This window comes from Synchiropus splendidus, chromosome 2 (genome assembly GCF_027744825.2).
Source record: "Synchiropus splendidus isolate RoL2022-P1 chromosome 2, RoL_Sspl_1.0, whole genome shotgun sequence".
In the NCBI taxonomy this organism is placed as follows: domain Eukaryota; kingdom Metazoa; phylum Chordata; class Actinopteri; order Syngnathiformes; family Callionymidae; genus Synchiropus; species Synchiropus splendidus.
Window position 1 is genome coordinate 14,210,644 of NC_071335.1, and position 27,083 is coordinate 14,237,726.

The following is a 27,083-nucleotide window of genomic DNA, read 5'->3' on the forward strand; positions in this document are numbered from 1 at the left end:
GGAATTCAGATGTTTAAAACGTTGCATTTGTCGGAACAAATGTAGTTTGGCTGTGACCTTGTCACGTGCCCCGCTCCCACATTGCAGCACAATATTGTCCTAAATATTTGCAAGCATCACATGAACAGTCAATTACAACGGTCGGAGGTGTGGTATGAGTTAGAGGCGAGGGTCAACAATCTAGTTTGACTAGTCATTGTTTGAGGTATCACGAAACAGTATTGCAGGGTTTACAAAACAGTGTCCTGATTTTCAGAGGCCGCTAGATGGCGCTCTCGGTCCAGAAATGATGTGAGCTTTCATTGAATTCTTTGTTCAAATCCAAACATTTTACAGCAGATAGCGCCATCTGCTGACCATGAAAATCATGACACTGTTTTATGAAACATTTTCCAATCTCTAATATGGTGACATATCTACACTCTAAACCTCGAGTCTCCTTTCACAGAACATTTTGGGCCGATGTGTGATTGTCATCTGAAATTTTTCAGGACCTTAAAACGGTTTTACCCATAGAATTTTTTAACTTAAATATTGACAGGATTTGTACATCACTAGGCAAAATATTGACATAAAGCTATTGGCCTTTTTGCTATACATTTCATCGTTTTCACATGGCAAACAGAGCACCAATACTTAATACTAGAATTGTGTGACTGGGAAGAGAAGCCTTTGGAATACTGCAGATCAGGGTGAGAAAAAAACGAAATTGACTTAATATTTTGTGCTTGTTATTTTTCTGTCGTGCTTTTTGAGCAGCACAAATGTTGCTTTGAGAACATTTGTCGCATGTCCGTCCACAACTGTGCCAAAAGCTTGTCCAACAAAATATTTCTTACAGCTGTATGGGAGGTATTTTGGACCAAAAAAAAAAAGGCAGAATTTACTTAGATCACGGTAAGTGCCATCTTCGTTACACAAAAGTGCACTTCAACACATTCAGTAGCCATTTAAAGTGTCACTGTCAATCTACAGTCGGTTGGACAAACATCCTGAATGATGAAAATTAAGTTAAAAATAATCTCCATTTTAAAATATTTGGATCAACATTCCTACATTCTTTCTGAATTATGGCACTCATCATGTTCCACATTAATATTCCATACTGCATTGAGCACTCGTACAACAAATTCAATAAAAACACTTTAATAGAGAAACAAATAAAAAAAAAGAAAGGAAAACTTTAAAACACAGTTTAAAAACTTTTCGACCACCATTGATTGAAATGAAGAGTAAAACAGATCTATGAATCTTCTTGTGTCCACAAGGGAGGAACCAATGGGTGTGAGGGAGGATGCACCGCTGCAGGGAAGAGGAGAGACAGGAGACGTGGCCGAACACAGCGCTCTCTACTGGCTGGGCAGGTTACTCCCTTTGCGTGTGCCACTAAAACAGGTTCTAAAAATCTCAAATACATAGGTTTTTCCATGAAGGGAGTAAAAATGTAAAGGCTGAAAATGTCTAAAATCCCTTTAAATATTTCGGCTGAATCTCCTCTGCCATTAGATAAACAAACAAAACAAGCAGTTAACTATTAGTATTGCACAACTTCAGAGATTAGCCGCCGTTTCATCCCCTCAGAAACAACTGGGAAACATGACACAGACGTGGGAGCAACTTCAGTTTCAGCCCTGCGCACGAATACAGGGAGAACAGACATAACCATTACGCAGTGGACTGACGTGTTAGTAAAAGATCATAATTGATAGTCACCAGTTATACACATCCAATAAAATATTAGACTCTGTAGGTTGAACAAAAGCTTTTTTTTTTCATCCACAAATTCATACAAACAGATAAAAACAGGGATTCAAAATCATGCACGAGAAGAGTCTTCGCATAAAACACCAAAAATAAAATGGGGGGAAAAACATGATTGTAGGATAACTACCAATGGGTACTAGAAGAGGACAAATCCAGCAACGATACTTTCAATATATAGATTAAATTGTGCAACAGAGACAACGCTATCCGCAAAAAAAAAAAAAAAAAGTTGTACATGATCGCAACTATTGAATACTTTGTTGCGTGCAATTTTTGTTTTGCATAATTAAAAAGGATCTACTTTGAAGAGCTCCTACAAAAATCGAGGCGCTCCTAAAATTCGGGTGTGTAAATATCTAGAAAATGTCTATTTACAAATATATGAGGTTCTCTGCCAAGTTAAAAGGAAAAATCTGGAGTTTAAAATTACAATAGACTATCCATTTGAATAACTTCTTCAATAACAAGGACATTTGGGGGCCAGTGTGTTTGGAACTGTGCGAGTCGGTTGCATTTACAGTCGGAGCCTTTGTTACTTTCACTGGCGAAGTTAACAAGCAACATGCTGGGTGGAATGAAGCCCTGTGTTCCTACGCTTTTTGGAAAACAACATGGAAAAAAAAAGCAGGATAGAAGGCACGGACAGAGCTAGTTCTTTTCCATCTTGAAGACGTACTGCTGCATTATTTATTACAAGTGACTACCTCCTTCATTTCACACGCAAATACTGAGCCACGTCAACCGCTGGTTCTGGCATAATTGGTTAAACTACAAATGAACGACATGGAGGTGAGAGGGTTATGAACAAATGACATCACAGAGAGAAAAAAAAAAAATCTAACAAAGTAGCTATGGATTTAACCAAAAGTGCATGAGCATGTTCATAAGATTCGTACCAAACCTGACCTCACTGTGCCTTTCCCACTTCCTCAAACCTTTATTCAGACCTCGCCGCAGAAAAATAGTAACAATTATCAATGTTTTTTCTGCTGTTTTATGACGGGCTTCGGTGAAAAAACAAAGACGACAACAACTATTTCCCTCTCTTCTGGACCTCCACATAAACAATCTTCGATACTAAATAATAACTCCGGCACTCTTTCCTCCCAAAAAGTATCAGTGAAAGAAAGTATTCTTATTCACATTTGGAAGATAATTTCAGGGTACAAGGTCGAACATTGACAAGTTAAAAGGGGGGCAGATGCAGTAATGATTCAGATTAGCCGAGGAGGAGGAGGAGGTCTGTGGCATGTGACTTACTCATTTATTTTCCGTACAGATAAAGAGGAAAAAAAAAGATCTGCTTCTATACACTGTAAAGTCTGTCAGCTGACCACTTAGCTCCTGGCTGTTACCACCAACATTTGGATGAACCAGGATGAAACCGCTGCTGAAAACAAAACATTTAAAATCAAGTAACTTCTGCAAGGTAAAAAAAAAAATATACAGAAAGCTAAGTGGTCAACCAAGTCTGTTTTTTTTAATCCTAATTTTTATTTTGTTTTTTTTTGTCTTTTTTGCATTACGTCCATATACAAGTGTAAATACTATAAGTATATATTCATATATACATGTGTATGTATGTTGCAGTAATGCATTCACTGTATATATGCATTTCTTCACAGATATGTGAGAAAAGAAACTTCACTGTTACAAATAAAGAGTTAAAAATGAACAAAAGGCAAAACAAACCTACCAATAGAAACAATTTGAATGCACTTATCACTATTTTTGTCTTTTTGTGTACAGTTTTGCAATTTTTATACTTTTTTTAAACACTTATATGCTAAAGGAGATTCATTTGAAATAAGAATAGTAACCATTACCAGCATCTGAACTTATGCTCAGCTCCTGCAGCAGAGAGAGCGGGTCACTGTTCTTCTTAGCCTGTTCAGGGCGAATAGCTCTGGGTTTTGGTGGAGCCCGAAGAGCGCTAGCATAGGACATAGTAGGAGGTTTATTTAAATGAGGAGCCCTCTGGCCCGGCTCCATGGGAGCCTGTGGTGGTGGTGGTGGTGGTGGCGGCGGTGGCGGTGGTGGCGGCGGCGGCGGCGGGTGCTGTTGCTGCTGCGGTTTGCTATTGGCCATAAGCGGAGGGAACTGTCCAAGGTGCTGGAGGGAGTTCAGCGTGTGTGGGTGTGTTTGCTGCGACACCGTCGACTCGGCCTTCACCTTCTCTTCTGTCTGACGTAGAACTTTCGCCGCTGTTTGTCGGGAAATAAATAATCGGGAAAAGTTACATCCAACAGAACACTTCAGGAACAGCTCAAAAACTGAGACACCTACCAAGAAGTTCTCGAGGCTGGGGAATCGTACTGGCTCCATTACAGGGCATGTTCCGAAATGGGCCGTGACCCCCGCCGTTGGCGGGCCACATGTCATTGGAAGAGTAGCCGTAAGGAACATGTGACTGCTGCTGCTGCTGCTGCTGCATGTGAGGATGAGGATGGTCTTGCGGCTCTGAAGTTCGGGGCAGAGACTGAGCAACGTGGGCGTTGGATGGAGACATTTCATCTGGGTAGTAGGAGGAAATGCTGCGCTGGTACAGGGGCCTGCCAGGACCTCGAGGTTCATACTTGAGGTCAAGAGGGCGAGGAAGGAAAAAAACAGAGTCATGAAAAGGTCCTGGTGGCAAGCTCCAAAAAGCACAACGTACAGATCTTCCAATATTCCTTCAATAATACAGAGATGGGAAACCCACCATGACAACCAAGGAATGGACCCAGTTTTACTCATTGACATTCTGCCTACATCATGAGTTTTGCTATTGGTATATATATTATCGGACCCCATATTTCTCCACTGCGTTATAAACCAGCCATTTCTCACCTCGTCTTGACTGTGGACGGCAGGAGCTGTGGATGTTCTGGGGGACAGCGAGTTGTATGACTCCACGTCTTGCTCTTGAGACTGCTGTTGCTGATGTTGCTGCTGCTGTTGCTGATGTTGCTGCTGCTGCTGTTGTTGTTGATGCTGCTGCTGCTGCTGCTGATGGTGGTGGTGGTGGTGGTGGTGGTGGTGAAGTTGCATCAAGCGTACTTGCTCCTGCCTACTAGGGTGACCCATAATTGCCATCCCATAGGGAAGGCCATGGCCTTGGTTCCCCAAAAGGTGGTTCTGGTGTGGGGGTGTGACAGGGGGGCCTCCAGTCTGGGACCACTGGCCCTCCTGCAGAAGGAATTTGACCTGGGAGGAAGGGGGGCTGGCCGGCTGGGCTGCTGGCTGGTTGGTGTAGCTACCAGTGTTAAAGAGCGGACCTCCGCCATGGTTCTGCTGAAGGGATGAACTGCCATGCATGTTGTTATTGAGGAAATCCCGAACCATGTCGTGGGAGTATTGCCCTGATGGGAAAGGACTCTCGAGGTTTGTAGCGGCATCTAAAGCAGACGAGGGGTCACCAGGGTTTCGGGATTGGCGATACTGAAGCAGCCGAGATTGAGGTGGGGGCTGCAGCTCAGTCACATCCCTGGGTCCTGGCTGCTCCTGCAGTGGCATCTCTCTCAAGAGGCCCGTGTACCTGACAATGAATGAGGAAGACATTTCACTCCCCTTCACCATGCTGAACCCGAGGCACTGTCATGACACGGCAACAATTTAATTCAGTAAACTTGCACTCACCTGGTGAAAGGCGGCCCAGTGTTGGCAGAGGGGCTGACTTCATCCTCCATATTGGCACCCAGACCCCAACTAGTGGCTCTGAAGAGCTGAGGGGGGAAGCGAGCCATGCCTGGCTGAGCGAGGTGGGCGATCTGTTGAGGAACTGGGAAGGCCACGCCACCTTGGAGGAAGGAGCTTGCTGCTTCTCCCCACTGCCCCATTCTGGCTGTCTGCTGTTGCTGGTTCAATGCCTCAAGTGCCAAGGGTCCTTGAAGCTCTGCAAGTGTAGGTACAAGCTCAATTAATGCTGTACTGAATCTTTGGATTAAGAGATGAACTCACCCAGGCAGTCAGCCAGAGCACCATCCTGTCCTTCTTCCCCAAAGCTGTTGATTCGATTGTGTTGTGAGAGACTTGGTTGGTGACCCACTGGATGGACCAGGGGGGTCCTCAAACTATTCATTTCATCTACTCCAGCAGACTCCGGCCCATCCATTGTTGGTGAATGGACGGGCCGATGGGAGCCAATGTGGCCGCTGAAGAATGAAGCACTGGAGCTGTTGGAACCATACGCCGGACTGAGCTGTTGTTGCTGCTGCTGCTGCTGCTGCAGACTCTGCTGCTGCTGTTGCTGACTCTGCTGGGCCATCCCCGGATGTAACGGCTGACCAACCCGATAGGGAAGCCTGGAGACTGGATATTGAGTTGGGAAGGCTCTGCCACCAGTTAGATGCTGTGGCATTGTGGGGTTTGGTGGAGCCAGGTGGTAGTTGAGGGACCTCTGAGCGGCAGCGGGGTCTTTCCGGTGGAGTAACGCATTTGATAGCCCAACCAGTCCATCAGATTGCAAGTCTTGACCTCGGTTTTGGCCGGCATCAACATCTCCCTGAAATTACAGGGATTACAATGTTATGTGTGAGGATTTCATTTTTTTTGTTTTGCACTTCATCTCACCTGTTTGTCCTTCAGGTCTGTGGATTTACGCTCTGGTGTCTGAAGGCGACCCTGTTCTGCTATTTTGCCTATAATATACGATCACAAAAGAACACAAGTCCAGAGTTTTAGGGCTTCTGGTGACAGAAATGCAGTTGAAAAAAAACCCCAAAACAACAAGAACAAGAAAAAAAACGTGCCATTTCTGAGGGGATCTGCATGTGGCTCCTTCTCAGGGCTGGGCTGGCACATTCCTAGTGGGGATGGGTGAGCAACGCCACTGTATGGGATTGGGGAGCCCCGGTTCGGGGCTTGTAACAGATTGAAGTTATAGGCCATGGCTGCCGGGTGACTCATGATGCGAGGATCCACGGCAAAACGTGGATTCTGGTATCCTGTCCAAGGCAACTACGAGAAACAACAGTGAGTCAGCGCATCTGTGAAGGAGAGCGGAACTATACTGCACCGCTTTTGCCACAGCAATCAAGAATCAGTTCTGGCTAGAAAATGGAGAGCATTTGAGGAGTTCAAAGTCATTATTTGATATTGTTACGGTGGAACAAAAAGTTGATTAATATTCTATATCCAAGGCATATTTGTCGTCGCTGTGCAGTCTACACGCAGGATTGTAAGATATATGCCATGGATTTATGGTCTATTTTGTCTGTTATCCTAAACCACAGCTGGTCTCTTTTCAAATACCACCTACACTTCATGAGGTGACGTTACAGTTTAGGGACAAACAATGAGTAGCCGCCCCCATCCGAGGGAATAAAGCATACCATAACTGGTGAAGGATTTATTTTTGGTTTAAAAACTTACTGGGAGGGGCATTGACATGACCATGTTGCCACCATACACCGCTGGAACATAGAGGATGCCTGTGCCTGTGTGAGGATCTATTCTCTGAACCGGACTGGGTGACTTTCCTATGCCAGCTGGTGCACTAACCAAAGGTGGCGTGAAGGCCCGAATCGGGTTGCCCATCAGAACAGCTGGATTGGGTTGGACTGTTGCGAGAGAAGCGAGAGAAAGCAGCAAGTCAATATGAATGAGCGACGCACATGTCACTTATCTACACAAACACACAAAATGCAATAAAAACATTTTCAGTACCACATTTATCTCCCAGACTGAAGAAATTAACACACTGGTTGTAACATGAGACATCCCAATGAAAATGAATCCAGTTGACAAAATATATGTGAATTTCATAAACTCCAATATGATGCAATGAAGATTGAATGAGCAGTACTTTTCTGCAATACACACGGTGGGTATCATGAACTCTGATCTATTCAATACAGTGCCTGCCTCCTTCATATTCATTTTTATCCTCTTTGCCTCACTCTTCCGGTGAGGACAGAAGCCTTCTACCTTAGCTTCCCACCATTTGGACACCAGGCTCCATGTAATAGTAATGGCTTGCGTTTCTATAGAGCTTTTCAAGACATATTCACATTCACATATTTCATGTGACAATTCATAAATATTCACAGAGAGCAAAGTGGATACGGTGCCTTGCTTGAGGACACTGGACAACCTGCTCAACAACCAGACTGTTCAATTGTACAAATTAAGTTTATTCAATTAAAGATGACAATTGTCTTTAGGTATTAGATATTTATATCATCTCACTTTTTTTTAAATTCTACGTTCCACACTAACCAACAAAGGACTCCATAGATTCCGTGTGAAACACAGAGGATCAGTGTAATCGGTACAAGAAACCTTAAATTAATCCAACTTGAATGGTTTGTAAATAAAATGAATCCCCGAAACTCAAGTTCCCAATACTGTGCACTGCCTTGCCAAGGTAAAACATTTACATTCCAGTCTTTTTCTGAGTAAGCAAGTAGCTATTGATGTTCGTGAGAATGCTTTTTCCATGTCAGCTCTGCATTACACCAAAAACCTTTCACCGGTACACACCTCTCCACCAATGTCAATGTCAGGGAAACAGGGAACCCCGAAATTTGCTTAACTAAGCGGGAGAAAAAAAGTCATTTGGATACGGTGGACACATGTAAATACAATCATTTGCTTGACAGCTGCAGCCGTACAAAAATAATTCTACTGAAGAAGGCAGAAACTAAATAACATGGAAACAAACAACACTCACCAAATCCTTCAGGTGGAAGGTGATCAGAATGGTTATGTGGGTTGTGTTTTCCCTGCAAGACAAGAGCAAACTTGAATAACTGAGTGGGTAGTTTATGTGAGTCGATCAGCTGCATAGAACTATAAAAGCATATAGAATAAAAGCAAATAGAGCAGCTGCAGTGTGATCACAATTGGCCCACATATGTCACTATTAATAAGTCGTAGCATGTCATTGAAAACGGGGGAGGGACAAACAACAACCTCAAAGAATAAGCTGACAATAAATAAATCAATGCAGACATCTCACACTTTCCATTCAGGCCGCTTTTTGTAATGCATACATGATATATCCTGGTATCAATAACAGAATTTCAAGTGGCCACAAGACAAACTGAAATAGTTCATCATCAACAGTCTAGTAGTATATACTGCAGTACACACTCATTCCTCCACAACCGTTGTGGGTGATCATCAAACATTAATGCATGAATAATGGACAGCAGGCATTAAACAGCTGAAACAGGTCAGGGATAGTGGGATGCCAAGAGAAAACACACATCACATGTCAAATCTAAATCCTCTTGCCATTGCTGTTCATGACAGCGCAGTTCACTCTTTTTGTGCTGGATGGTAATGTCTGTGGCGCTACAATTAGAGCTACACAATATCGAACTTCAAGTTTAATTGTGAACCAGATATGTTGGAAGAATATCAATATAAATTGTCGTCCTTTGTCATCCATAAATCTAAGATCTATCAACATGCACAACACATCTCGACTAGTCTTCCCTCATTCAGACCTCAAGCCACCTGCCTATTTTAGAGGGAGACAAACATTGTATAACATTTGTCTCCAAACTGTTTTTGAAGAACACATTATATTTGCAATCTGCATATTAAATAATAAATGGATTCGCTACTTCAAGAGTTGCTTACATTGTCAAAGGTTCTCTTCGAGATAAGAGACAATTAGAGCTTAACTACTATTGTTCTGATACATTCATACAAAATGTTTTTTTTCCTTTGATGCCTGTGTGTATTACACATTTTAGCGAGTAAAGCAAAAGATGACATTACACCTCGTGGATTCGCAGAATCTCAACCGTTTGAGTTGCCAATTGTGAAGAGTATAGACCGACAGAGCGGTAGAAATTTCGACCTCAGGTGATGCCGCGGAGCTGTGGCTCATTAGGCCCAGTGGGAGGTGGCAGCGAGGGTGATTTTGTTAACCTTTACCTCAGGGGGAAGAGGAATAGACTGAGACACGTGTGCTCAAGCTTAATAATCAGGGCCAGAAAAAAGCATTTAAAGACATGGTTGTCATGTCCATTTCTTTTTTTTTTAATCCATGAAGCCCATGACTTACAGTGAAATAGAAAGTGATTCTGTTTTTCATGTTTTAGTAATAGGGAAGTAAAAAAGTAATTAGACAAAAATTATTTTTAAAAAAATACACCGCTTTTCATTGTCTCACTATCCTAAATGGCACAAATATGTAACTTGATATTTGCTATTTAAAGTCATTACCTTGGGAGGTGATTGCTGCTGTTGCTGCTGAGGACCCTGTTTGTGGGTGATGGTCTGCGGATGATGCTGCTGGTGATGGGGGTGCAACACCTGTGATGAAGGATGGTGTATTTGCAGAGGCCTGAGAGCCCGTGGGATGAACTCTGGAGCCAGGGGGTTGAGGACGTAGGTCTTTTTCAGCTCCAACGCCTCAAGCTGAGACTTTATCTGCTCAAAAGTGATTCCATGAAGACTTGAGTTTTCATGGCAGATTGAGATAAAATGCTCCCAGAACTTCCTAAAAGAAATGGAAAAAAATATCTTCTTCAGTAAGGAACAATTTTCTTCGAGCAACCATCACCAGAGGAAAAGAGCTCAGATTATAAAAAGTGACTAGAACCATTTGTATGCAAATGTCATGCTGCTCATACCAAACAACATTCTGTCCAGGAGTAGGACTCCAACTTCCCAATAGAAGCAGCGATTGAACAGATTTTCTTAGACAATTTTAGGTTAATTTTTATTTTTTTCTGTGTGATGCTCTTCCTGAGTGCATGCCCTTTCTTGCCTCTATTGCTACTGGAAATATAAATTTCCTGGAGGGAGTCATCCCAAAGGGATACATAAAGTCTAGTCTAAGTCCAAGTCTAATTTCTACATCCTTAATAGAAAAAACATTCATCGCATCAACAAAATATACATGTCCTCAGACAGTTCAGTTTTTTTCACAATTACATGCTTGTTAGGTCCTGCAAATCACTACCAATAAGCCACGAGGTAAAGGGGAAAATCAATGAAGTGACAAAGCATAGCGCAACTAATGTGTTCTTGTGTGATCTGTTTTGGGGATAAGAAGAAGACACTCCTTATAAGAGTGATGAATGAGAGAGGTCCAGGTGTGGCATCACAATGAGGATGAGAAGAACAGAAACATCAAAAAATACAAGAAAGGCTCACATTTCCAAGACTTAAACTTCTTCCCTGATTGTCACTGACTTACATCACATTTTCTGAGAGCACAAAGTTAAACGATTTGAACAACAGCATGAACTTACCTGCAACGTCCAATTGAGCACAGCGCTATAGGATCTCCCACAACTGCAACAAGGGACTGGGCTCTTGTGATGGCTGTGTTCAGAAGTTTATAATTTGAGAGGAATCCGTAGTCCAAGTCTTCTGTTGAATCCTCTACAAGTTGCTCTTTGCGCTTAATGGCTGTCTGCTTGTGCTTGCAGGTATGGCGTGTCCGCACCGTGCTAAGAAACAGAACTCTGAACTGTTTACCTGCCAATGAGTAAAAAAAAAAAAAATCCAATTAGCAATGCATATTTATTTTGGATCAGAAAAGAGATAGAAAATGGATATGCATCTTGTATGCATGTGTAATTATTCATCACAGTGAGGTTTTCTTGCCTTGGACATTGAGCACTCTTTCCACACTGATCTCGTGCATTCTCTTCTTCCTGAGCTCAGCTCGAATGCGGAACACCTGGTCGGCATAGGGAGAAACCACCCCAATGCTGCCTTCATCCAACTTGCCCCAAGAGACAGGCCATTTCTTGCGCAACTCCTCCACACGTTCAACAATTTCAAACACCTGGAGAGTTGAATCATTTTTAGAAAAGAAACATTTCAGGACATCTGTGATCATCATCCATACTTTATACAATATATAAAGCAAACAATTTTAAAACAGTCCTAAATTCCATCTCCAGATGTGAGTACCTCACGTAATAAAATGGTGGACATATAAACATACAGAATATATTTTTTAGTAATTAGATGTTTTATCAGCTTCCATGGTAAGTGTTCCAACAAGAAACCAAAATAATGTGAGTTTATTATCAAAAGCAAAGATATTTTACCAATAAATGTGATACATGAATTTGATCACTGTTTTTTCTTGTGTCAAATTAAGTGTTTCACTTTTTGTCATGAAAAATCCATCACCATCCATCATCTAACTGGGCAATGCTTTCTCGAAACAGTGTACTTCAATCATCAGGAGGAAATGCAACCAACATTTTCCTCTTTTCCGAAATACCTCTGCATTGTTGTAGTAGGCAGTGCTGTTCTTCTCCTGAACATCTTCACCTCGGGCAGTGAAGAAGGTCAGAGGGTAAAAATCTTTGTGAGAGGGCTGTTTTCCACTTGCCATGAGCTTCCCATCATAAAACAACTCTGAAGTGTAGCTGAAGAAAAAGAACATCAAAACATTATGAGAAAGGTGAAACTGTGCCCACAAAGAATCAAAAGTTAACCAGTACAAATACAACCAGTTACTTTAAATATTTCATAAGAATGTAATAAATTAAGTGTAATTTGTGTTATCAAAACTTAAAAAGCGGGACAAAGAGTCAAGGCACAACATCCAATTCTAAAACCGGAAATAGTTTCTCAACCTCTCAAGCAGTGAATTACAATCAACACAGGCGACTGTAAGGGCGGTGCAAACATACTTGATGATAGCTTCATGAGAGCGGTAGTTTTCACACAGGAGGATTCGACAGGGGAACTCAGGAGGATAGTGCTCATATAGTCGATCCAATAGTGATGCGTGAAGGTTGCGTTCCCGGGCAAACTCACTGTACACAAATGGACTGAGCTGCAAAACATCAAAGAGGGAGAACAGTTGAGGCGAAACTAATACAGAGGAAGAATCTGGCCACTACTATATCGAACACACTATATATAAAACTTCCTTTTTGTGGTGTGCTGATTTAACCTTCATAAATGTATGTAAATAATTTATATTGTCAGACCTGACTAGTATTTATTACTTACTAATTCCATGTTATTCTAACAAATTTGAGTCTATAAAAACACATTTAAACTTTCACTATTGTATTTTAACCATTTAATAAAAACACCTCACTTCCAATTTGAGAAAACTCAACTTTGTCGTGACTTCAAGACATTCAATAGATTCATTGTCTTATTCAATCAATACCTGCATATGATCTCCAGCCAAGACAATGCGGGTGGTCTTGTTAGCAAGAGCAAAAGGCATGATGGTTTCACACTCCATGGCTTGGGCTGCTTCATCCAACAGGATATGGGTAAAGAACCCTGAAAAAGAGGGAGGAGTTTTTAGTTTTTCTATTTTGATCTGAGTTACGCCATCACATGCTATTCTTCAAAGTGTACATTTCCCCATATAATCCCCATGGAATTCAATATGAAGATGTAAACCAAGCAATAAACAATCAGTATTTCATGATAACAATAAAACAATTCACAGAGCACCTTTCAGAATTTAAGTGGTACACAATAACTTAAGCATTTTCCCAGGGATGCCGACCAAAGGCTGTCTTTTGTGAACATTTGAAAAGGGCAACAGAAGCCTATATGTGATTTCAAAAGCTCAAACAGTGCTAGCAGTATGAGGGGAAGGATGAAACAGCATGACAAATTAGTGTTAGAGCAATGGGGGGAGCAGAGAGACTGAATAACAACCAGAAAGCTGCTTCTGAGGCATCACCACCATTTTCAAAGCAAATGAACAATAGTGTTGAGTCTTATTAGTGACAATAAATACGGCTGAATATAGAAGCTTCAGCTGAGATAACAAGTTTGTTATTTGTAGATGTTTAGGGTTCAGTAAATGGACCAGAATTATTTTGTGAGGCAGTAAACGGGTTCAAAATGTATTAGGGTCTCCAGTAAATATAGTATATAGTATATATAGTATAATCACTTTTTACTTTAGCACCAGTAAATAAGTACAGGATAATGGTTATGGTTATTCAAACCCAATGAGCCTCAGTAAAGGAGATCCAATAACAGTGATGTTGATAAGACTCACCCGGCTCCAGGTCAAGCTGACAGAGGTACTGGGAGGTACTAAGGGTGACCACCACCACACGGTGTCGGAGAATGTCCTCCTTTGTTGGCATTTGGAAATTGACATGCGTGCTGGAGATTAAACAGTACTGCTGGACCACTGGGTGGACTGTCTTTACCCAGCGGTTTCGAAAGTATACCCTGGTAATGAGAAAAGACATTTTCTAATTACTGTAAATTCCGGACTATAGAGTGCACCAGAATATTAGCCACACCCATCTTGTTCATACATAAGCCACACCGGTCTATAAGCCGCAGATGCAGTGGTGCTGGCTGAACCGTAGAAAGGTCAGTGGTGAACTCGTCTTAAAAATGCATGAAGATCACGTCTAAGCTAATTTTGAAAATGGGTCCAGAATCGAGACTGAGTCATGAGACAAACTCGCCAATGTTTTTAACTTTAATCTTGAACTTGTTACATCTTTCACTTACATTAAAGCGTCAAATGCACAAGTCAAAATGCACTGTTTTCTCCCATGTGTCCGACTCCGTTGGCGGAGCTGCAGACACACGGGCGAGGTGAATGAAATGCTTGTGACTTCAGTGGTTTGATATGACAAGGCTCAATGTTTTTTTAACCCGTAAAAATCAACATATTAGCTGCGTTGTTGTACAAGCCCAAGGGTTCAGACCGCAAGAAAAAAGTAGCAGCTTATAGTCCGGACATTACAGCTTCCCAAACTTGCATTCATGCCGATTGTGAGTGTTGACAGTCAATAATAACCCTCAGCATTACAAGTAAAAGAAGCTGTTTCTTAAGCAAAAAGTAAGTACTGACATCTGGCACACATCATTTCAACCAGTAATTAGTTGTACCAGTGATGGTGTGGGCCCATTACCTGAGAGGTCTGGCGTGTGGATTACCCGATTCAACATAAGGATGAAGGTAGTCCTTGATGTACAGGTCTGCCGCGCTGTTGGAGTGGGTGCAGATCAAGACCCTGGCAGAAATAGGAGATGCATCAACCATGACAGACGTAATGCAATTAAACACGGATCATCATGTGATATGCTTGAAAGGCAAAGGGAATGGAAAAAAAGTCTGCAACAAATTTCTATGGATTTTATAAGAAACAGAAGAAGCAAGACAAACCAACCTGCTGTGTTCTTGACGGAGAATGTGCTTCACAGCCTGTGCCAAAGTGAAAGTCTTGCCAGTGCCGTAAGGACCGATAATGAGAATTGGTGGGAGAGAAATGGAGATTGGGGTGGTGATGGCAAGGATGGCCTCTTTCTGCTTCGCATTAAGACGGGGATCCAGCTGCTCATCCCATTGTCTAGGGAAAAAAAAAAAATCAATAACTAAGCAACTGCGAAATTGTACACTTTCTTACACTTTGACATTCAAATTTCAGTAAACAACGTGACTTGTAGTCTTGAACTTTTCATTCCATATCACACATGAAATGGTTGGATGAATAAAAAACATTTTTGTATGTGTTGTAAACAATGTGGGTTAAATGCACATGGACTTATTTTGATGATTAAGGTGTTGGCAGCCTGGATGCATAGTACTGCACACTAGAACATGGTCAATTTAGACTATTACTGAAGAACGAATGTTGCGTAGACACTCCCTTATTTAAGATTAAAAGAATAAACTGGCACCAACTGGTTTCACAGAGTTAAAAATTAAATCCTGGTTATGTTAAAATACCTGTTGGGACTCCAAGGTATGGTGGGAACAAGGCTGACATCAGGGAAAAGGATGGAGTTCTCCTTAATGCGATCAAGAGCATAGTGCATCTCACACAGTGGCAATCTGTTCAGTTGGAACTGGAGCTCCACCTGAGAAAGAAACAATCACATATTCAAACTAGTTAATAGACACATTGAAGGTGCTACATTTCTCTAAACTGCATATACTAAAGGATACATTAAGGATATTTAAAGACTTGTCATTTCTCATTAAAAAAATATGACCAAGAAAGGAGCATTCATACATGACCAAAGCTGGTCACTGGTAAGCATTAACTTGTAGATGTCTGAATGAAAGGTCCATGTTATTAATGGCACACATTGTGGGAAAAAAATGTGATGAATGCCATGCCTCAGAGTAGAAAGATTCATAACTGGGCAATTCATCACAACAAAACAATTCATCACAACAAACATGTTCCTTGATTTTTTTATGGTAGTCACCTGCCAGAAGAAAAACGCATAGATCAAAAATGTTTGATCTACTGGGCATGAACTATGTTTAAGCGAGAGAGAAAAAAGAAAGCAGCTGAACCACATTATGTTAAAGGTCATGGGGAAAAGAGCACTATGTTGGTGCATTTGCAGCAAATCACCGATCAATACTACATCCCATCGTCTCCTAATTGAGAAACAGAGGAGTCTGCATTAGAGGAATCATGTGTTAAGAAGGAAAAAGTACGGCCATGAACATAATTAAACCCACACCCTACTCAAGAAACAAATGAAAACTAAAGGTGCATCACCTCAGCTTAAAGACCGAAGCTTAAAGGATCCAACATGTGTGTTTAAACAGTATTATTCCCACTTGCATTACCTGCAACTCTCTGTCAGGCTGTAGGCAAAGTTCTTCACAGCAATCCTTGCAGATCCTCAAAAAGATATAATCCTTGGTCTTCTCCTCAATTACCGCTTCATAAACCCGCTCTTTGACCCCAGGAGGTGGCTGGCAGCCAAATCCTTTGCGGCCCAAAGGCAGCAAAAGGACAGAATTCACCTTGGTCATGACGAGGCGTCCAGCCAATGTGTCCTGAGGAATGGCAAAATATCTCTTGTAAGCCATCTTTTATTAATTAAGGCCAAAAACCACACATTACCTCAGACAGAGTTTCTGTGAGTTTGAAGCGAGCAAAGAGCTGTCCGTTCACAGCATACTTGGCCCCAACTGAAATCCCAGTCAGCATGAAACTATTGACCAATTGTAGATTCACTTTGATGTTGAACCTAAAAAAGATGACAAGTGTTATCACTCGTAATAACGATCATTTCTCTAAACACATTTTTTGTGGAAATGCATATATGTGAGCAATCCAACCAAAAAAAAAAAAAAACTCAAAATCAGTAAAAAAAAATAAATAATAATAAATGAAGTACATTTGGTCATCTAACACAGCCATTTTTAATTGATAGTCTTGAACATGAGTGAGTAGTAAAGCACAAGCCAACTGTGACACCTAGTGGTGAGGTGATGTTTGACGTGATGCTGGTATTGTTTGGTGAAATAATCATAATAATTTAAAAAAAATACCAACTCCAACCCTTCATATTAATTATTAGATAGCAATTCTCTCATCACCGACAGAACATGGAAGAGAAAAACCCAGAAAACACCCAAATGTAAGGTTAAAGAAGCAAAACAAAAGAGAAAACGCTAACTCACTTGCTAACTTCCTTGTACTGCGCAATCTCCTCTATGTAGAGGAGGTCATGCAGGCGGGCCTGGTAGTTTTCTTTGGTCAGAGTCTTGTCCAGCACTGACTGGGTGAAGAGTTGGTCAGCTGACAGAGGAATTTGATACCTGCACAAAAGGCTACGCTCCAACTCAGCCATGGTCTCATTAGGACAGAATTCTACTATGGTCTTGCAAGAAGAGTCCCAACGTTTGGCAGAGATCAGAAGTTGCTGCCTGGCCGCCATCAGGTGCTCAAGGTCTGGAAAAGCGTAGACACTCAAGATGAATGGATAACTGGATTTATTAGAAGCTTAATCAGTCTGAGCTTTTGAGAGTTACTACCCCAAGAGTTACTGAAAATAATTCCGAAATGAAAACATTTTTACAAATGTATTGGTCACTTCATTGGATAGTACAATAAAAGGTTACTGTACTGTTGCTACGATCACAACACTAGGGCCGCAACAAGCGGAAGAATCCCTTATTTACCCAAAAGTTATTTATCCTAGTTAATCTATATTAACATTTTGTCTTCTGTTAGGGTCACAAACAAGGCAATGACTGCCTTAGGTTCTGCTCAGTGGCCACCAGAGTGAAACCTGTTATGTGTTGGGATGGACAATTACTTGAATTAGACATGTGGTTAACAGATTCAAGAATTCACTCTGAGTAAAAGGTAGAGAAGTTAACTGTCTGCAGCCGATTGGCATTACCAGCTCCTATACTACAGTACAGTTGGATATGCAGCAATGGTGAATATACATACCTTCAATTGAAGCCGCATCCACCATTATCCTTTGCATAAGCACTGGCTCTGAGCCAAAGTCAAAAACTACAGTTTGCCGGAAGGTACCAAAGATTTCTGTGCTGAAGCCAACAGTGACCTTGTAGACACAGTGGTCCATTCCATTGTCAGCTGTGAAGGTCAAAAAAACAGAATTATATCAGTGGAGATTTATGTTACAATGGAAGGTTTTCGACATATATTCAAGCATGGGGACATTAACAGTCAATATTTTCTAATAAAATTTAAATGTCATGATTAAACATTCATTTGTAAGAAACACATGACTCTTATATTTATATATGGTTTATATTTATAGATGCCTCAAAGTGGCCACCATTGTTTTGCTGGCAGCGCTGCAAACCCTCGACTACATTATGAAGCTCATGAAGAATGCCATGTGGAAATCCATTTCAGGTGACAACCTTATGAAGCTCAATGTTTCAACCAAAAGTCTTGAGAATCATCAAAATGGCAAAAGTGCCATAAGAGCCATTGCGTTCTTTGGTGACGGCAGGGGTTTTTGCCCGGGAACTCTCCCACAAATGCCATTTTTTGGTCGTGCCTTTCTTATGGTAGAGTCATGAACACTGACCTTAACTGAGGCCAATAAGGCCTGCAGTTCTTTTGATGTTGTCTGCGGTTCTTTTGTGACCTCCTGGATGAGTCATGCACTCTTGGAGTTATTTTAGTCGGTCGACCACTCCTGGGAAGGTTTGCCACTGTTCCCAATTTTCTGTATTTGTAGATAATAGCTCTGACAGTGGTTCGCTGGAGCCCCAAAGCCTAGGCTTTGTAACCTTTTCTGGACTGATGGATTTCAATTGCTTTTTTCTCCTCATTTCTTTGAATCGTGGCATGATGCATTGGTTCTTGAGATCTTGTAGCCTACTTCACTTTCGCTGACAGATTCTATTTAAGTGATTTCTTGATAGTATAGTGGTAATCTTTTGTGTGATTTCAGGTGCGATGTATACCATATGTTAAAATGAAAAAAGGCTACATTTATAACACTAAACCTGAGCTAAAATTAATACCTAATAAGGCTAGATAAAAGGTTTTTAAGAAGCAATAGAGAAGTAAAACAAAAGTAGTGGACAATTGTATCCCAGGCCCCCAGGTTCCAGGTTGGTAGCACACATTTTACAGGTTCAAAAACACTATTACAGAATCATTTCAGGAGCCATTGTTGGTTAAAGTGCACTCTGCTAAGGGTACTATACTAACGTTAACTTACGGGCAAAACAAGGTGCCATTTTTAATTTTGAGGTGAAGGATGGTATTTTCAGCATTTGCCAAATGCAATTAAAGAAGTAGCTTGCCATTTAACTTGGTTACTTAGAATAAAAAAATAAAAAAAATAAAAAAAATAAAAATAAAAAATATGAAGCAACTGGTGGCATAACACTACAAGGTAAAGGAGTAATCTACGATCAGACTAATTTGTCGAGGCAACTATGGCAACCCTGGTACTTAATAAAAGGTACAAGAAGCAAGTAAATATGGATCTTCACAGATAATGTTTTAAATTCACAATTAACACACAACTTACCTGCCGTCTCCTCTCCAGAGGTCCACTCCTGGCAGCCATCTGGGAGAGCCTGAAGCTGCTCCCCAGAAGACACTCCAGTGATGAAAAAGTGTGGCCGATGAGCGTCATACAGCAGGGCGATGCGATAGAGCTTTCTAGCAGGCTACAAAATGGAAACACATATTCAGAATAACATTAGTAACATTCTAACACTACACGATAGATCTATGAAACACAATAGTTTAGGGCTATCTATCCTTGTCTCTTAATTACATGTTTTAAATTTATATCAGCAATGACTAATTCCATTGCCTGAAAATTGATGCGTAGTACCTTGCATGACAATGAGAAGGTCCAGGAGTGGACAGATTTTTTGGTGGAGACAGTCACCGACAGGCTGGAGCTGGTTTCTACTTGTACTCCGTCAAGACAGTCACTTAGCTGGAGAAGAAAATAAAACATCGATGAGGAAAAAAAAGGTTTCTAAAATACCCTCTTCCGCAGGGTGAGGTTTCTGAACCTCATGAAGTACAGCAATTGTTGCATGCGTTACAAGCCACATACCACTTTTTCAGGGGAGAGGGAATTCATCCACTTTTCTATCAGGGCTTCAATGTAGTTCTCTGTAAAGTGTTTGCTTTCCTGTTGCTGCTTGAGGCGGATAAGACGAGAAGCATAACGCTTCTGCCACTCCATCAGCTCTTCTTGAGAATGGGCAGACGTACATTGAGCACCATATCGACACAATCCCTGCTCCAAATATCTGCAGTCAAAGCAAAAATGATTCTTGTTTCAGTTATTACAAGAAATCATAGAAATTAGAAGAAAGCTGAGGAAGGGTTTCATAAAGAGTTTGGAAAGCCAAATGCAGATGTACCTTTTACAAAGTGTGTACTCCTCACTGCTCGTGACTCCACGAGGGGGAGGACGGAACTGCCAGCCATCCTGGACTTCTGTCAACAAGCAATGTTTTTAAATTCTTGGAAAGAAAGTCTGTGAAGGTTAGGGATTTTGAAATATGAGGTAGGTAAGATAATCCTGTAACATGATCTCAGAGAGTGAACACCAACAATAGGAAACGCTGCAAACCACTTGAGCACAATGAACTGCTTGAGGAAAAATATGTAATTTTTCGGCAACATGTACTGTTGAATGTTCTAAATTACGTACACCAGGAGAACAAACCACATAAGATTTTCTAACCTTCCTCTTGATCTTCCATGAATTCAGGCGCCATCTCTCGTTTCACAGCCTGAAAGAAATAATGATAATGAACTGAACTTGACCCTCCTTACAAATAACATTAGGATTATTTAGCCTAGAATAATAGAAGGTTAAAGCAACACTCAAGTAAAAGAAAGAAAACTGGGAGTCACAATTAAAGAATTTATGTGTCTTACCTCTATTTGAGAGAGGAGCATTTTTAACCGGGACACATCTTTTGCAATAATTCCATTCTGTAGAAAAAGCAAAACATATTGTGGTAAAAAAATAAAATAAAATGCCTGCAAAATACAAAAGTATTCAATAGATAGTCATTCAAACACAGAAAAATAATAAAATTCACACAAGGGAATTAGAGGCTGACATTGTATATCATTGCAAAAAACTAAAATAAAAAATAACACATCAAAAGTACTAAATGTAAAAATGGCATTCAGCGCTTGGGTGTTGGTTTAAATTACAGCACAGCAAGTATCACTAATTAAATGCTTATCACAAAAACAAACACCGAACAAACGGGTGCATGTAGTATATCAGTAGTGAACGATATGCATATAGTAAGAATGCAGATATTCTCAAGAGTATATACTCAAACATTATCTGTGAAAAGAATGATCCTGGAGAAAAACAAAAATAGATAAATAATATTTAACCTTTGCCTAAACAAATGGAGGAAGTGCTATTTTCAGGGACTATGCCCTTCCTTAAAAAGGAGCACAAATGAGGAGGTATGCAAGAAGTGTCTTCTATGTGCAGAGTAGTTAATAATCGTTGGAGGGTGTAATCTCAATACATTCAAGTAAAACATTCTTTGAGCGTACCATTGGCTCTCCAAACAAGGTTTTAGAAAGGATGGTTGCCACCTCCTGCAGGCTGCCATCCAACACCATTGAACGTAAGCTGGCTTGTAGTGCACCGTCTCCCCGTGCAATCTCCTCTGCCAGAACTAGGATTGAGTTACAATACACACATAAATCAGTTAAAAGACAATCACTATAAACATTTACTTGCAGCTTTTCATGCAATGAAAATGTATACCAGCGTGTCTTTTTTTACAGAGCATAAAGTAAGCCTCCACTAGTCTTTTGCCAACTCACCATTTTTGCAATCTTCATCTGCTTCATCATAGTTTTTCTGTTGATCAAAGGATACAGTGAAGCTCGTGCAAAACTCAAAATCACATAATTTCCAAACGCGCAAATTCATTTCATTAGCCAGATAGAAATCACAAGGTATAAAAGGTTGCCTGTCTGCATGTTAAATAACACACGAGCAGGTCATCACAACACTTACTAGTTGAAGAAAGGCAGCTATGCGATAAAGAAGAGCACGGCTGCGTAGGGAACCAGAGGAAAAAGCTAGCGATGGAGTGTTTGGAGAACCAGGGGCACTAGGAGACTGGACTTCCGGTGCAAGGACCACCAAGGCCTCTGTGGTGTGGTTGACTGTGGCCTCATACTCATGCCTGCTTAACGATCTACTGGCTTCTTCACATGACTTCTCCGCTCTCCTGTCTGCCATGACTATAGGGTGAAACATCAAGAGAGGAGGGGAAAAAAACAGAATGAATTTTAGTTAAGTACATGAAAGCTGCTTTGGAGGAACTTAATTCTGTCATTGCATCAATAGCTTTGGATCCTAATGAACATTTGTAAAATTCAAGCACGGAACAGAAAATAAACTGAGATATAAACTAAGATATTGACAAGCAGAAATTAGTTATGTTGAAAACGACATTTCAGAGAAATCGGAAAGACAAAGGAAAAAATGGGAAGGTCGATGTCAGTTATATCATTTTTACAGTTAGCCTTAGTTGAAAAAAACATACTCTGTGTTACTTTTTTAATAAAGACGCATCAATACCACAATGACATGCTATAATATGATTAAAGGAGACATTGTGACCCTCAAAGAAAGCATATTCTCATGGACAAATGTCTGGGCATTTTTTCTGTAGTGTTGACTTGCTGGTTGATGCAATTCCAAAAGTGCCAGATGCTCGGGAATTTTCTCATACATTTTCTCTAATGTCTGAAACCAAGCTTTTGACAGCAGTCAAGAGAGCGACACATTTCTGACCTACAATCAGTCAAATACAAGAACCAAAACAGATTGCAAAACTACAGCATTACGAAACATGCCAAGTCAAGTTGAAACCAAGAAGATTGTACTGTTCCACAACACCGATAGAAAAAGGCATAAAAAATATTACCTATAAGATTCTAGAGCTACAAAACAATGCAAAGTTGGTTAGTAGATAAAGAATGTCTGCTGACATTGATAACTTTAATAACCTGCCACATACATTGTACTACAAAGGTAATGATGTTACTGCAACTAAGGAGACAAGTTCAGCTGCACTGAAATGTGAAGTATGAAACACATTATAAAACCAGAATTTAATGACATTCACATATTTCCCTTTTCCTTCATAATCATGTTGGAGGTTGTCATGATTGCCAATTTTCAGCCACAAGGAATGAGTGAGCATGCCTCCTGGTGGTTTCAGCAGTGGTGGATGTTTTCCAAAAATAAATAGGAATCGCTGTACAGACACACAGGATGAATAAGGATATTCACAATTAAAACATTGCTTCATGTTACATAGACATAAATTACTTAAATATGAGGCCACGTTTTATCATATTGCATGCCAGAATGTTTCTATTAGGGATGCATTGAACATTCTGCGGCCGAATTTTGCCAAAAAAAAAAAACATGGCTTCGGAGGCGAAGAGTCACAGAAGCCAAATAGTGGCATATGACGCGATCAAACACTGTGCAGAGCAGTCTGAGCAATGCTTTAAATTGACAACATGATGCAACACAATGTGATTTTTTACATACAAAATGCGCCACAACAGCAAAATGAGCTCTATGAGAACGCAAATTCTGGCAACCCATCCACCTTTCTCAGAAGTTCAGTTAATATCTGGCAACACAATCCTCCACTCCAGCGGTAACAGCACCAGCTCGCTGCCCGGTCAGCTGGTGTTATTTTGACTTCCTGACCCATCCATCACACGTATCCTCTTCATTTGAACTCTGTTGCCCTCAGTATCATCGGCTGGTTCTAACCGTCGTCATGGCGAGGCTTCAGTGCAACATGTGATCCAAAGTCTGCATACAGTGTTGACGTTTTCGGTTCAACACTATGCCAGCACGAGAAGAGAATTGTAGTTAGCATTGAGTATGTAGTCAAACTATCTAGAGCCTTCTGTTCACATTATCAGCCAATTAATACAAAATGGTATTTTTGTTCGTCATTACTATTATTATTATTATTACTACTATTATTATTATTATCTGAAAAGGAAAATCTGAAATATTTTTCCTAAAAATATTAAACCATATAAACATTAACTTTCTTTGATAAACATGTAAGGAAATGTACTTTCGACTATAACTGCAATATTTGCACATTTGCCAAGTTTGTTTTGACTCTGATAAATGGCAATCTTATCTAATATCCAAAGCAGTTAAGACAGATCTAATGACTCTCTCAAAATATTGAGATGGTTATATGACACGGAAAACTCTAGAAATACAAACATTATACATTGTATGAATATATCACAACTATCTCCACCAATGAGACACACTCCCAGTGATTTACCATACATCTACAATAAGCACCATTACATCAGACATGAGAAAGATTCTTCTTTTTCCCACCGTTCAGCACTGCTTTTTCTTAGGCTTCCCTCTTGTGTCAGTGGTCTGTCCTTTATGTTACACCCTTAATGTTATGTTGTGAGTTATGTTCGGCTGATGTGTTTTTGTGATTGTTTTTTTCTAGTTTTTTCATTTTCTTTCATGGTGATTTTTATTTTTACTCCTGTAATTAGAATGCACATTTGCCTATTTAAATAGAATTTGCATTTGTTCACAACAAATTAATCACTCAAAGACAAACCAGTGGACATTTGCCGTGGCTATTCATATACTACCTCATTCAAAAGGGGGGTGGAATTGATGTTTGAGTATTTTATAGTTTTATTGAAAGTCTCAAAAATCAATGCAGATTTGTAGATCATTGAGTAAAATGTTGCGCTTGGTGTGCATCCCGAGCTCATGAATTCGTGCATGTTGTAGAGGCAGCAATTGCTTGTGAAAGGTCTCACTCAATATCCTGATTAAAACGGAAGAAAAAAAAAACTTTACTGTGTGACTAGGACCGCAAAGTATAAATAAGCCATTGGGTAATAGCATTGAATAAATCAGTACACTTTAAAAAGGAATTGATTTGCCTATTGGCATTGTTATAAAGGAACTTTATAACAAAGGAACTAACTACACAGGTTGATAATGAGCTACGCAGCGGCAATATTTAAAAAGTAGTGGCCCTGACTTCATCTCCGATCCAGGTGCTTTTAATGCCATCCAATATGCATTCTACAACTAAAGAAAGACCAAACCTTGACAAATAATCGATGAATGAGGATAAATTAAGACTGATACATGCCAAGGCTAAAAATATTTGTGTTGCATTCCTCAGAATCGGCACAGGCGTCATTTCCGGCAGGCTTATGAATTTATTCATTTGAATCATGATCAATACACATTATAAGTGCATGACAAATCGGCATTTATGTGGACAAAAGGCCGATATGATCCAAACACACCCAATGGACTGTATGCATAGGGATGCTACTAAGGAAAAAAATGCTGGCTCTCTAGCTGCCCGGTGTGTGATGACTGATGCGCTCAAATGTTTAAATAAAAAAAACAGAATTCAATGACACTTTCTATCACAAAAAACACGTTTATAATCGCAAAAACTTGCGGGTTGTTGGCCAAGCAAATGTCTGCCTGACGACAAGCGCATTGTGATTGGACATGTACAGCTTTATTACGGGCCTTCATTTGCCATGGCACATAATTCAGGTCCCTTAGACGCTAATTAAGCGAGAAATATAGATTTATTAAATTATTAAGAGAAATGTGTGCCAATGAACTAGCTTTTCACCCTTTTAAATACATGTTGATGTACAGGGAGCCATAACATTTCAATCTAGAGATGATGTTTTCCGTAAGCATCACAGTGCATATCCTTCACTCTCTCTCACCCTATAAGAGCGATGCAGACCAAAGAGAAGGTAAATAATGTTGTTCTGCAACATTTCAGGTCAAATATTAGGTTGGATTGTCCTGATAACTTCTTAAGATCTGGGAATCCCACATCAAGACAAAGGCATTTTGTCAATGCCACAAATAACAATCCCCATTAGACCCCTGAAACAGGTTACCCAATCCATCCAAAATGATTCTTCTTGAAACGTTTCTTTCAAATAGTAAACAAAATTAAATGTCCAAATAGTTTACTAGAATATAGTGAAACATACAAAACTGGTCTCCACTATGGCCCACTGAATTTCAATTGAGACGTGACCATCACTGACAAAAATAGTAATCAACATCTGAAATAGTACTCTAGCTGAGGGTTACAGTGACCTAAAAACGCGATTGTAAGAGACTGTATCTCGACAATGACCAAAGGAATCTCGATAATCCCTGATTAAGAGTGCAAGGAATCCAAACCGTCTGAAACAGACAGTAAAAATGACAATGTGAAAGATATGCTTTGGCGGGAGTATGAGGAGAACATGTCCCCTGTTTTACAACACTAAGCTATAGGAGACCGTTACCAATGAAGGACAGACGTATTAGGCTGGAATAAACGGATCCTTTAGATGACAAATAAAGTGGTCGCCTTTTAAACTGGCAGTTATATATTTACCACGACATTGCCAACAACAATCATAGGTGAGAGACAAACGTATAGGTCTTGCTGGCATACAATCTATCACAGCAAAGCAGCAGGGAAGTTTCTTGTTTTGACAAGTTCCAGCGGCTCTTGTGGCGTACAAGCGATTGATGAGCCAATATTGCCTGTGAACTTTCTCTTTTAAAAAACACAATCCTACGGCTCTGACAGCTTTCGCCGTAGGTATATTTTGCATTTCGCTTGTTGGCCAAAAACACGGCCCGAGTCGGCACGAACCTAACCAGCTAATGGAAAGAAGGCAGGACTGACAATGTTAGCAGCAGAGCTAGTTAGCAATCCAGCTAACTGGGTTCGCCGAAACAAAACGGGTTCGGGCCCGTACATTTTCCACGGAGAATTGGCTTATATATTTGAAATGACATCGTACTGTTATCCATGCATGCACTCCATACACTTTTGCTTGTCCCTATAATTAATGGGGGGAGTCATGACAACGACTTGGCGTAGAAAAAGACGACTGAAAATGGCAAGTCAACACTTACCTAGCGTTACTTTCTACGCCATCTTGGATCCACTTGTCAGACAGTCGCAAAGCATAGTGGGAAGTTCTGATCCTGAAGGTTGAGCAGCGAGGCGGTCGCGCGCGCGCGCGCGTGTGTATTTGCTTCACCAAATATTTACGAGGTCATCACGCCTCGTT

At 40.5% G+C, this 27,083-nt stretch overlaps 1 protein-coding gene across 3 annotated transcripts; it reads right to left on the reverse strand.

The window, feature by feature from the left end:
• Positions 1-1,130: 1,130 nt before the first annotated feature.
• Positions 1,131-26,972, reverse strand: LOC128754286 (probable helicase with zinc finger domain). Of its 3 annotated transcripts, none has more exons than XM_053856793.1 (33): positions 26,926-26,972; positions 21,949-22,178; positions 21,753-21,789; positions 21,477-21,601; positions 20,832-20,888; positions 20,635-20,683; positions 20,309-20,381; positions 19,996-20,194; positions 19,765-19,872; positions 19,453-19,594; positions 17,883-18,032; positions 17,105-17,375; positions 16,542-16,668; positions 16,262-16,474; positions 15,404-15,534; positions 14,844-15,023; positions 14,586-14,687; positions 13,709-13,887; positions 12,854-12,972; positions 12,363-12,508; positions 11,948-12,095; positions 11,317-11,500; positions 10,959-11,187; positions 9,925-10,201; positions 8,417-8,468; positions 7,117-7,304; positions 6,495-6,702; positions 6,316-6,383; positions 5,704-6,247; positions 5,383-5,638; positions 4,594-5,281; positions 4,051-4,339; positions 1,131-3,968 (listed from the first exon to the last, which is right to left on the reverse strand). In XM_053856793.1, the coding sequence occupies exons 2-33, from the start codon at positions 22,174-22,176 to the stop codon at positions 3,562-3,564; spliced, it is 6,174 nt and encodes a 2,057-aa protein (XP_053712768.1). In that variant the 5' UTR covers positions 22,177-22,178; positions 26,926-26,972; the 3' UTR covers positions 1,131-3,561. The 3 variants fall into 3 exon arrangements, with proteins under 3 accessions (XP_053712768.1, XP_053712769.1, XP_053712767.1); XM_053856794.1 differs by having other exon boundaries at positions 7,246-7,304; positions 20,309-20,384; XM_053856792.1 differs by having other exon boundaries at positions 20,309-20,384.
• Between the last annotated feature and the right edge of the window lie 111 nt (positions 26,973-27,083).

Excerpts from the sequence above, each read along its gene's own strand:
- LOC128754286 (XM_053856792.1), bottom strand. The coding sequence starts at position 22,176 with ATGGCAGACAGGAGAGCGGAGAAGTCATGTGAAGAAGCCAGTAGATCG. Across the intron at positions 20,684-20,831 it reads TGCTCCTCTCTCAAATAGAG|GCTGTGAAACGAGAGATGGC; the intron begins GTAAGACACATA and ends TATTTCTTTCAG. Across the intron at positions 4,340-4,593 it reads CCGTCCACAGTCAAGACGAG|TATGAACCTCGAGGTCCTGG; the intron begins GTGAGAAATGGC and ends CTTGACCTCAAG.